The sequence below is a fragment of the Cydia amplana genome, chromosome 8, assembly GCF_948474715.1.
Source record: "Cydia amplana chromosome 8, ilCydAmpl1.1, whole genome shotgun sequence".
Classification (NCBI taxonomy): Eukaryota; Metazoa; Arthropoda; class Insecta; order Lepidoptera; family Tortricidae; genus Cydia; species Cydia amplana.
In genome coordinates this window covers 14,924,912-14,938,220 of record NC_086076.1, presented here as the reverse complement: position 1 = coordinate 14,938,220, position 13,309 = coordinate 14,924,912, and the positions used below count along the sequence as shown (strand labels likewise).

Sequence of the window (13,309 nt, the reverse complement as noted above, 5' to 3'; positions counted from 1 at the left end):
GATGAGGCAAGCTATAACAAGAAAAGCGGCCAAGTGCGAGTCGGACTCGCCCATGAAGGGTTCCGTATTTAGGCGATTTATGACGTATTAAAAAAAAACTACTTACTAGATCTCGTTCAAACCAATTTTCGGTGGAAGTTTGCATGGTAATGTACATCATATATTTTTTTTAGTTTTGAGTTTCAGTTTTAAGTATGGGGAACCCCCAAAATTTATTGTTTTTTTTTTCTATTTTTGTGTGAAAATCTTAATGCGGTTCACAGAATACATCTACTTACCAAGTTTCAACAGTATAGTTCTTATAGTTTCTGAGAAAAGTGGCCGTGACATACGGACGGACAGACAGACAGACAGACAGACATGACGAATCTATAAGGGTTCCGTTTTGCCATTTGGCTACGGAACCCTAAAAACACAACTGCAGTTTAAAAGCAAAGTAAAAGCTAAAATATTTTATAATGTTATAGAGTTGTTATTATATCGATAACTTCCCAATTCTGACTTATAAATCAGCTTTTCCAATTTTGTTGGAAGAAGTTAAATTAATTAATACCTCAGCGAATAAGTGAATTTTAAGGGTGAAAGCTATCGAAATCAAATCAAACACGCTGTATGGGCTTTCGATAAATCATCTCTATAGAAAATTAGAGAACGTCAGCATTATCGCGAAGCGCAAGTAAAGCACTTCATAAATCACTTAATTTAGCCGCACCTTTATTCCTAGCAATGATTAATGTCCCCCCTAATGGTTATAAGTGGCGAAGTACTTATATGGCTACGTGAGCAGGAGCCTTAGGGCTCGATTCGGATTTTGTAATAGACATATATTAGATATCTTTTAGACATCGCCAAGATACGATAATGATATGTTTAAGATCTAACCTGTCTTTGACATTTCCGCGATTCTGGAGATACTCTTGAACGATTGCCACAAGATATTACTTAGAGATCTAATTCACATAATAGATATCTAACACGATCTATCGTAAAAGTGACATTGGTTGCCCGAATTGCGCTGCAAAAGAGAACTAGTTGAAATCTAAACTATAACGTATCTAGAATGGATCTAGTACGTGTCGTCTCTTGTGAATATCTTGAAGTTCGAATACGGCAGTATATTGATTGTGTGTATTATCTTGCGCTGTTAATTATAGGTAGACAAGGAACACATAATAAGTTATCGGTAAAAGAGAATAGGCGTGCAAAACACCAATAGCAATTTACGTTAATTGAGACATTGTACGTAATGTAGACAAATAAAATATTACAAGTAACATAGGTACCTACTACATTCACACTGTTGCATAGGTAGTTAGTGTTGATTAACACTAGAGTCCTTTGAGTCCTCTGCTTTAAGATTCCACTGTATTTTTCATACAACTATGCCGAAACTGGAATCATTTAAATTTCATTATTGACCCGAGTCTTTTATGGAGACTTGAGTACATTTCAGAAATTTTTTTTTAAATTCAAAATGCATTGTCTCGAAATGTGTAATTCATGGGTTAGGTACAACATACAATAACACAATTTCTATACTGCTACTAGTACGAGTATATAGATACGGTGTCTTTATTTGGAGGTTCGTGTTCTTATGAGTTGCGCTTAAAAATACTCAATAAACCCTTTAGTTACACTTGGATGGTGATTTTAGTGATAAGAGTGGATCCGTTATATTCTTATACCCAACTATAGGGAGGATTAAGATCCGTACTGTCGAGTAATCGTAAGGCAAATCCAAAAGGAAGGGTATCTAAAGTGTAGTAGTCAATGTATGTACATATATATGTAAGCTTTTATCAGGTTTTTTTTTGTCCCGCGTAATGTCATAACTACTAAGCCGATTTGTATGGATTTAAAAGATTTTTGCAGTCCCGGTTGCCATAGGCTTACATTATAAATGAACTAAAATTGCAGTTCCTGAACGACAAAAAAACCTTCCAGCAATATATGTTTTCCTTTTAGATGGCTCATTTTTAATTATATCGTCCTCAAAGAAAAAAACAACTTGTGGAAATGAGATTTCCGTGTTGCTGGTACAAATTTAGGTGCAAAATTGCTGAGGACATGAAATGTTTTTTTTTTAATAATAAGTCGATAGTGGACGACCGCTTCGCCATACAAACATAGTCACCATTTTCAAATTATACAACGGGACTTAATCGCGTATCTAAGTTTTAAGATTTACCTCCGACGTTTCGAGGACGGCGTTGTCCCCGTGGTCTCGGAGAAGACAGTCTTATATAATTTAATAATGTGTAAAAATCGTGAAAGTTTAAATCAGTGTCACCATTTTCGTTCCTGGGTATTGACATTATAGAAAATATGTTTACACAATTTAATAATATACTTAGATATATACTCGTATTCACATTACGTTACGACAAGTTACGTTAGATTTAGAGCTTCTAAAAATTTGTATGGAATTCATTTTTTGGCTCCTAACTCTTATAGTTATAATAATCCTAACTCTAATAATAATTAATATTATAGAGTTAATGATCATCTCATTTTATAATAGTACATACAACTGCGAATTACCTATTCGCACATATTGTATCGTACAACGTTTCACAGTACATATGACATAAATAACTATTTTCGCATTTTTCATCAAAAGATATCAAAGGTTGGAATGGATGCACTCATCCAGTGTGGAATGAATTTCCGAGAATGTACTTTGAAACAACGTATTTATTTCCTTCCAAATATTAGCCATATCGCCGTAACCAATCAATTTGGATAAGTAAATTACTCATATTATTGCAGACAAGAGATCGCGCGAAGTATGATTCTATTCGTTGATTCTTACTTCGCGCGATCTCTTGTTTGCAACATATTTTGTTCTTGTAATAATAAAATGTATCTTATATTTTGTTCTCTTTTTTACTGGCTTTAAATCTCTAAATTCATAAATGAAAGAGGTTCTGAATGCGGTTGTATGTAGGTGGTATGATTTATTATTAGCAAATAAGAAGGTTAAGTTTCATATATGACGTTTGCGTTTGGCATTTTGCAATAAAAGTGTCATGTTTAGCAAACTTATTTACCAATGCATGCATGCGAAAAAAGGCAAAACCGGCAAAAAGCGATAACTGGAATCGCAGTCTCAAAACAATGTGACCAATAGCTTTGAGTCTCCACATGATTTCTAAAACAAATCCATAAAGCAACTTCGACAAGCGCTGATGGAGCCATGGAATTACTCGACAAGGCAAAGCTGTACCGATACAAACTTGTGATCCGACTTAGACAATATTGTACACCTTGCTGGAAGAAAAATGATAATAAAAAAATTGACAAAATAGTTGACTTAATTGAACAAATCCGTATTTTGCAAAACGATATAGCAAATAAATAGTGTTACTTATTTTATTTATTGAGATAACAAGACAAATAAATTAATTTCTTAGTCGACAAATATACATGCCTTTTATTGAGTAAAAATAGCACAAATAGATGAATCTATTCAGCTATTTGTGGATTAAATGAATACCTGGTTAGAGTCTGGGCGGAAACAGAAGAGCCGTGAAATGACCGTGAAATGTCGATACATTTCACGGTCATTTAGTCACACGGTCGGTATCAGACGTAAAAGTGAAGAGTCGTGGAATATACGGCAATCGATATTCCCGTATATTCCACGACTCTTCTCTTTTACGCTTGATACCTAGTTTCGTATTATAACTTAGATTTGTTTGACCACAGTTTCCTGAGTGTGAAGAAGTGGCTGCTACGCAAGAAACATCAGATCGAATTAGCTCGAAAACGAGGTTGGAAGGGCTACTGGGTATGCCTAAAAGGCACCACGCTCCTGTTCTACCCGTGCGACTCAAGGGAGGGCCGCTCCGTCGAGGCGGCGCCCAAACACCTGATCATTGTTGACGGAGCCATTATGCAGCCCATCCCTGAGCATCCGAAGCGTGATTATATATTCTGCCTGAGCACCGCGTTCGGCGATGCGTATTTATTCCAAGCACCTTGCCAAGTGAGTGTGATACCTTCATTTAATATTCCTGATCGCATTATAATCATGTACATTATACGCTCGAATAAGCATATACGATTATACGTACAGGTCGAGTATAATTATAGATAAATTGAGATAATTGAAAAACTTTATTTTAAATATTGATATCAAGAGTTGCAATCCTTATACGCATATTTGTTCAAGGTGGAATTGGAGAATTGGGTGAACAGCATACACAGCGCCTGTGCAGCAGCCTTCGCTAGGCATCGCGGCAAGACCGGCACCCTCCATCTGCTTCAAGAAGAAATCTATCGTCTCGAGAAAGCCATTGAATCTGTAAGTAAAATAAAAATAATTGTAAGTAATGAAAGTCATATCAAAAATAATAGACTCCAGCTAAGCTAAATCTGCACCGGCTTTAATACAACACAAGGAGTATCATTATAAATATGTCACATTTTCATAGAAATTTGGCATATATGATGATACTCTCACACTTACAAATGCCATGCAGTTAGCTTTGTCCGACACTAAGTAGGTATGTGCCCGCGATTAAAAACGAGTCAAGGCATGTAACATTTATACCAAGTCGGCAATTAATCATACCCGCTTGCTAGGTAAAGATCGTGTTGATTTTCCTGTTCGGCGGTCCGCAGGGAAATTAAATATCGACGTGGTCGCCAGCTTCCTAAGATACCGGGTTAGCTTTGGCTCCCACTCAAGAGCCGTGCGGTTTCGCCCAGTACAAATAAAACCGGGGTTAACTGAAATACCTAATGCACTATTCTACCCCGACTGCTCATCGCTCGGCCTGAACTAACACAGCCATTGTTTGACTAGTACAGATCTCTTACTACCCCTGTAAACTGATCTCTTATATGCCGACGTTCGGCTTTATTACAATGAAGCGAGAGTCTAATTTTGAATTAAATCCTTTGCTCATTGTTCATTGTAAACCGTCAAGTATACAACCGGGCGAGACGAAAAGCTTCTCTATTTACGGAGATAAATATATTGCCCTCGCTCAGCGCTTCCTGAATATGTTCATTGCTTTTTTAAAGCCGTGACGTAACAGCGACGTTGTATTTACGTCGTGTACATTTTATTGCATTATTAATTTTCACATTCCGTCTTTACAAATACATATAGAATCAGAGAATGAAAGAACAACAATTTTGGACGTTTATATTTGCTCTTCATCCTCAATAGAGTAGAGAGATAAATATCTGTCAAGGATTCCATGTCTAAAGAAGGAATATCCTCTTTATAATAATTTATGTTACGTACTTGTACTTATTTATTTCCACTAATGCACCTTTCGATTTATAGGCACCAACTTCAAGTATATCAGTTGCTAGCGCTTATAAAAGGGATAATATTAAATCCCAACAAAAACATAAATGTGAAATGAGAGCCAAGTTCAATATTAAGAATACCTATGTGTCGTTGTTGACTCGCCGACAAAAGAATTGAGATCTATATGGGCGCCAAGTTCTGTGCTGTGTAGAAAATCTTAAAATTATAAAGGATTTGTCTTGGCTAGTTTTTACGTATTATAGGCATATAGGTAATATATATTTATCTATGTTACTTTTTCAAAATTTTGGCTTGTTGTTAAAAACTAGCCAAGACAAATCCTTTATAATTTCAGGATTTTCTACACAGCACAAAACTTGGCGCCCATATAGATCTCAATTCTTTTGTCGGCGAGTCAACAACGACACATAGGTATTCTTAATATTGAACTTGGCTCTCATTTCACATTTATGTTTTTGTTGGGATATCATTACTTTTTGTACAGAAATTATTATAGTATTCATCATGAAAGCAGTTTGCCTAAGCTGAAAAGGAGACCCTCGCTAACGCGCGGTTAACTGTCAAAAAGTTTCTGTTTTCAGATTTTTTCTTTTGTTTACGCCTAATAGTCTACCTTGATACCAAATATCAAGTTTCTAAGTCAGGGTTAGGTTTTTGGTGTATAAGTATTTTTTTTTTCCATCGAAATATCAATAATTTCCAGTTTTCAGATTTTTCCCTCTATATGCACCTAATAGTCTACCTTGATGCCAAATATCAAGTTTCTAAGTCATCTAGAAGTGGGTTAGGTTTTTGGTCTATAATTATTATTATTTTTTTCCATCGAAATATCAATAATTTCCAGTTTTCAGATTTTTCCCTCTATATGCACCTAATAGTCTGCCTTGATGCCAAATATCAAGTTTCTAAGTCATCTTGAAGTGGGTTAGGTTTTTGATCTATATGTCAGTCAGTCACAAAAATGCCGGTTTTTAAACGTTAATTTATCAATAACTGTTTGAGCTATGTTTATGAAATTTTGTATTTTGTACAAGCTAAGGGACTTCAATACATGTGCCAAATTTCATGTGTGTAGGTTAATAAGTAGGTTTCAAGTTGTGAAGGGGTCAAAAGTAGCTCGAAATGGTTCGTGTAATATTACACACGGTTGCTGCGTCGCCAGTTTCTTTTTCTTTGAACTTGGCTGGACACGCTACCGCGTGTCTAGATTGTGAAGGGCTCAAAAGTAGCTCGAAATGTTTCGTGTAATATTACACACGGTTGCTGCGTCGCCAGTTTCTTTTTCTTTGAACTTGGCTGGACACGCTACCGCGTGTCTAGATTTTATTTTATCCTTTTTAAAGTCGACTTATTAATGTGTTGTTTTTTAGGGAACAATACATGATAATATTATATTGTTCTTCTGCAATCCGAGAAACGTGCTTGTTACTTATTATCAATGTTCAAGTTTAATATTAGCCATGACATACGGGTAGGAAACTGAGGGCCTACCGCGAACCACGTTCGACGTGTTGCCTCCCTGTCACACTTACGTACGAATTTACAATTGCGACAGAGAGGCAACACGTCGAACGTGGTTCGCGGTAGGCCCTCTGGAAACTTTGTGAAGGTTCGACGTCGCGCGGCATGCGGTCCCGGTGCGCTGGATGGAAATCGCACCATTTCCGACCCGCACTGGCCGACCGCAACACGCGTCAAAGCCTTTGTGGCAGCCTCCCACCGCTACATATTTACCGCCATGCGAATATAGGCTCTAATTTGTAGCCGCTATGTTTATAGTTGACTGAATTTACAGCGAGAGTAGCGGGTCAAACATAAATCGATTTCTAACCGTTAATTTTACCTTTGCCACCGAGGTTAGTAACAAAATGTTTTCGAAGTTAATGCAATGTCCACAGAATACGAATGTGACTAGCTTTAAAACCTTTAAAGAGTCTTGTAACCGGATTACTGTTGCAGCTTTTGCTAATTTTACCTACGCTTGCACTCGTTATTTCCGTATACCTAGGAAAGTTCAAAATAACGTAATTAAGGTTGGCACACGTGCTAGCTAACACGGTTGGGAGGGCGATCTATTTTATCACCACGATAGTTATCCAGGCAGGTGGCGCGCGCCTATTAATATTCATACCGCCACTCTCGGCCGCGAGTCCACGAGGACCCCGTACTATTCAAAATACATTACAGCTTCAACATTTTACTAAAGCTAGATACCATTTTACAATAAAAAAACTGGTTTAGATCACTTGAATACTTGCTTTATTTTGTATAAGGATTATAAGGAAACTATATAATTTATAATGTACCTGGTCGGTCATGTAAAATGTATTCATAACGTAAAGTTTACACATGGTTTCCATTTGATGGTAGCTATTGTATCAATGCAAAGCTATACAAAAAAATATGCATAATTTTGGCAGAGCTTATCTGTTTTACATCCGCCCCATTTCAGATGGAAAGTACAGAACGTTAGCCGAGAATTATTACATAACACGCAAACAAATAAATCTGAGGCTAAAAGATTTATCTGAAAGCGGAATTGTAGATTTGTATCTTGCGTGGCAACGAACGGGAAGATAAATCTGCGGTAATTAAATCTGAACGGGGACTATCTCTGCTGCTGACCGTACGTGCCGGCTGTTTTACTTTGTAATTTGATGTTTAATCACAGTTTCAATAAATATATTGTTCCATTTCACCAATTATTTTTGCGAACCGCACAAGCGTAAAAGTTGCTTGAGATAAAATAATTTTACTGACGAAAATGTACGAATTAAAGTTTTGTTTAACGATGAAACTATTCATGGAACGAATTCAATTTGCCCTTTGTACAGAAGAGCTATTACACCCGTCACGCAATTTAGGTACTTGCTTGAAAATAGCGTTTGAAAGACATTTAATCCACGTTCGCTCGCTGGTTCTATAACAGTTTAATATAATATTTCACTTTATATACTATTTGAAATTTAAGTCTCTGTAGTTTAAATTAGTTATTCAATAGTAATTATAAATTGGAAGGGCAAACGTAACTTTTTGAAATATCTAAATAAATTCAGAATTTCTAAGTTAATTTTAATAGAATCTTTGCACTATAGCAAATATGGTGACGCTACATATACTTATTAAAAGAGTTACGGCTAATGTTTTAAGTTTTTAGCACCGTCACTCAGGTTAAAGTGTATCGTTTTTCGTTAGGACCACAAACTGAAACACATGGCGGACCTGCAACAGTCCGTGGTGTCGGACCCGGAGACGCGGGCGCAGCTGGCGGTGCAGATGCTGCAGTGGGAGGAAAACCTGGAACGGCTGCATTGCGAACAGTTCCGGCTGAGGTGCTACATGGCCAGCTTACAGAGCGGCGAACTGCCTAACCCTAAGGTAAATATGTATAACTGTAAGCAAACTAATGCCTCTAGTATTCAAAGCTTATTAGGACTGAATGGGCCGGTATTATAATCTAGTCCACATACGTCCGAATGCTTTACACCAGAGAGAATATTTTGTTAGCTGCCAAATAAAAGAGCCCCATTTTCGCTTTAGTGACGTCACGTAATTACGCTTTTGGATATTTTAAAATTTTTAATGGAAAAAGAAAATTCAATTTACTCTCAAGTTCCAAGAATCATGGTTACGGATTTAAACGCGGGACAAAATTTCGTATATCCCTGGTAATTGTAATTGGATCGGGATCTGACGCAAATCCAATACGATTACAACACCGCGCAATGTAATTACAACGTATTGATTAGCCTTCTGGCATTTTGATTCAGATTGGAGTCAGCTAGCAAGATAAAAGCTATTTAAAGCCAACAAGAGCACTCTTGCAACATATTAAAACGTGAGCGTAATCATGTTTAACATTTTCAAACAATGACAAGGCGCGGGGCCCGAAGCTTAATTAAATAAAGTTTAAATGTGACGTTATCTATGAAAAGGTATCTTATTGTCGATGGCGCTTACGCCATGATTAACGATGCTCTGATATAAATACAATGCGGCGTAAGCGCCAATAAGGTCCCTTGTCATAGATAATGCCCCAAATTTTATTCAATTTTAGTTCAACGCACTCTCGTGCCATTTATGCGCTGTAATTTATTAGGTTTAATTGACATTTTTAACTTTCACCTAGCATTGAATTATCAAAATGTAAGGAAGGAACAAATTTATTTTTAATTAGGACAGCCTTCTGCAATAATATGTTACACAACAAAGGCTGGCAAAATATCTGACACAATCTTATGTGTCACATAAGAGCGTGTCACATATTTTTGCTGCCTTCGAAGAGTAACATATTGTTGCAGGTTACAATCAAAGAAATCAAGTTAAGCCGCCAAAAGGTACCTTATGGCGGCTGGAGCTTACGCTATTATTAACGCCGCTCCAATATTCAGCAAGGGCAATGGTACCTTTTGTCGTGGAACGTCACATATCTTTACTATTTCATATCTAGTGAAACTCTTATTCATTTCGCGAAGCGCTGGTGGCCTAGCGGTAAGAGCGTGCGACTTGCAATCCGGAGGTCGCAGGTTCGAACCCCGGCTCGTACCAATGAGTTTTTCGGAACATATGTACGAAATATCATTTTGATATTTACCAGTCGCTTTTCGGTGAAGGAAAACATCGTGAGGAAACCGGACTAATCCCCATACGGGCCTAGTTTACCCTCTGGGTTGGAAGGTCAGATGGCAGTCGCTTTCGTAAAAACTAGTGCCCACGCCAATTACTGGGATTAGTTGCCAAGCGGACCCCAGGCTCCCATGAGCCGTGGCAAAATGCCGGGACAACGCGAGGAAGATGATGATTTCCCGAATCGCGTCGATAATCCTCCCGGATAGAAACAACCCAGCCGTCATATAGTGGCCTAAAATGTTTTATTTCACGCGACAGCCTAGTCCATGTCAGCGGCCCAAATAAACCTGTGATTTGTTCAAGTTGACAGCTTAGCGGAAATTTAATAGGTTTGCCGTCAAATTCGACAGTTCCTGGGCGCGGGGCGACGGAAACTGTTATACGACGACCTTTGTCACTACACGTATGACGTTTCCTTTACAATAATGACGCCCGATATTATTGTGCCAAAATACCTTCCTTTCGGTGTCAAATTAGGTTTGACTAGCGAATATTACTATCTTATTGTATCTTTATCGGTTTACCAATAATTTATTCTTATAACCCCGGTATGGAAGAATGACCGAAACCAAGACGTAACCGTAAGTATGTATCGTCGCCTAGTACCCACAGTACAAGCTTTGCTTAGTTTGGGCAAAGAGAATAGATGGTAAGTTACATATGGGCCCGATTCGGATTTTGTAATAGACATCTATTAGATGTCTTTTAGACATCGCCAAGACACGATAACGATATGTTTAAGATCTAACCTGTCAAATTTGACATTTCCGCGATTCTGGATATACTCTTGAACGATTTCCACTAGATATGACTTAGAGATCCAATTTACATCTAATAGATATCTAACTCTATCTAACGTAAAAGTGACATTGGTTGTCTTTTTTTAATTGAGCTGCAAAAGAGAACTAGTTGAAATCTAAACTATAACGTATCTAGATTGGATCTATACTTCGTTTTTTTAGCATTAGAAATAAGGTAAACAATCTTGATGTGTCTTTTTATTGAAAAACACGTTTTAAAAATAAACAATGGCAAATATGTAACAATTATGAATCTAATACGACCATTTATATTCTTCTGATTTCATAAGTAATAGTTACTGATTTTTAAAAAGCGTTTTCCAATTAAAAGACATGTCAAGATTGCTTACCTTCTTTCTAATGCTAAAAAAACGAACTACTTATATATAGTACGTGTCGTCTCTTGTGAATATCTTGAAGTTCGAATACGGCAGTATGTATATCGTCACCTAGTACCCACAGTACAAGCTTTGCTTAGTTTGGGCAAAGAGAATAGATGGTAAGTTACATATGTCTTTGGTTTGGGGCTAGGGCGATCTGTGTAAGATTGGCCCCAAATATATTGGAAAAAAATAATAGTAAAAATCGCCGAATCAATGGAAAAAAATATAATAACAATTAATGAATTCAAACGTAAACATTTAGGATACTCTTCCTCATTATTATAGCCTTAGTTTTATTTCCTGTACTTAAAAGTAAGTGCTTTGATAAATATTTAAAATCAGAAATCAATGCAGAATTCTAAATTAAAGTTCATACACACTTAATCGAAATAAATCACTTTCAGTACGCCTCTACGCCTCTTTTGTATACGATTTCCGAGAGCAACTATTTTATTAAAGTGACAACTAAAAAAGAAACAAAAATGGATTTTTAATTCATTTAATGTAACGCCAAATAATTAAATAGGTACGCTAAATGGAAGTGTCATACCTATTCTATTCTCGATAGTAACAAATTTCAAACTAGTTATAGGTATCACGAGTTTGTGTTTAACTATGTAAGGTGGTGTTTACGCCGCGCTACCACAGCTCTTAACTAGCTAACGTCACTAATTAATTAACAGCATTATCTTACACCTGCGCTACACAGATTGCTCCAAGAAACTTTGTAAGACAGAATTCCGTCAGTAGCTTGACACAATATCTTACCTTTTCAACGAGTTTAAAAGTTTTATAATAGTGTTGGTATTTTTGATTTATTACACCGTATACGATGTCCAATAATTGATGGTTAGTGAGAAACGACTAGCGGTGTGCGAATTCTTTCTTAGCGATTGCGAGTGAATGTTTTATATTTGGAAAAGTTCTTACCAACAATTTACTCGTAAACTGCTAATTAAGGTCGTACAGTATTATTATTTATATTTAAAAAATGATGTGTCCAAAACTTTCTCACCTGGTGGTAAATAATCTCATTGGGAATGGAGAATGTTTATAAAATCTTATCTATTGATTCTCGATTTGAAAAGATCCTTGTATTTAATAAGCTGGGAATAGGTTTGCAGGAAGTGAACACACCATTATACCGTACACGTCGAATGATGGTCCCTATGATAGTTCCTTAGTCTCTTTTGATTAAATGTTACATTTTTAAATAAACTAATGTGCTAAACATCCAATAGATGACTACAAACATTTTACAAGACCATATAAAAATTAAATTGAAATATAACAATGAACTGTAATACCATTCGACCATCATTCGGCGCGAGAGGTATAGTTTCAAGTTGATTAACCTTTTGGACGCCAATGACCGATATATCCGCACCGTAGGTTCAACGCCAAAGACCGATTAATCGGTCACATATCACAGAGCAACGACCTACGTGCATATGCATAAAGTTCAATTTCAGTTTTGACACTTCAGTGACGTGGCGTCAGCGTGACAGCTTTTGTGTTTGACACGGCGTGGAAAAGGTTAATTGTCAATATTGTTCACAGTCCCTGCTCACACACGTGTCCCGCGGAACAAAGAGCACGCTGAACAAGCTGGGCGTGTTCACGGTGTCCTCGTTCCACGCGTTTATCTGCGCGCGCTCGCCCTCGCTGCTGAACAACCTGCTGGCCGGCCGCGGCGCCACCAAGCGCAGGGCGCCGAACCTTTCGCGCTCCAACTCGGGCTCCAGCCGACGGTCTATGCAGGTATGTCATTTATTTATTTAGCCTTTATTGAACAACACAAGATAGTACTGCCTTGAGGCATATTCTACCTGTCAACCAATTGACTAAATGTGATCACAAAGTCTTTGTGAATTTCGGAGCGTTATTCATAAACGTCTGCTAAGTTAATCAGCTGATAATCATCGTTGGTCCCTCTCTATGGCATAACTACAGGGACAAACGACGATCATCAACGTTTATGAATAACGCCAAGCCTTTATTGAAGAACACAAGATAGTACTGCATTGAGGCATCTTCTACCTGTCAACCAATTGACTAAATGTGATCACAAAGTCTTTGTGAATTTCGGATAATATTGAGTTTCGTTTTGTTGGTGTAGTTTTTTTAATAAACGAATACGGTTGAAAAGTTTGAGTATGGTTGATTTCCCGGTCGATTCATAGTTTGTTTATACTTTCACAATAATTTTC

At 37.2% G+C, this 13,309-nt stretch overlaps 1 protein-coding gene across 27 annotated transcripts in view; it reads left to right on the top strand.

Annotated features, from left to right (window-relative positions):
• LOC134650171 (protein still life, isoform SIF type 1) overlaps window positions 1-13,309 on the top strand; it is a 167,711-nt gene that overhangs the window by 118,096 nt on the left and 36,306 nt on the right. For all 27 annotated transcript variants that reach the window (XM_063505046.1, XM_063505044.1, XM_063505045.1 and 24 more), the window contains 4 exons: window positions 3,709-3,988; window positions 4,175-4,306; window positions 8,483-8,665; window positions 12,660-12,860. In XM_063505046.1, the coding sequence (XP_063361116.1) occupies window positions 3,709-3,988; window positions 4,175-4,306; window positions 8,483-8,665; window positions 12,660-12,860 (796 nt within the window). The remainder of the gene's footprint in view (window positions 1-3,708; window positions 3,989-4,174; window positions 4,307-8,482; window positions 8,666-12,659; window positions 12,861-13,309) is intronic.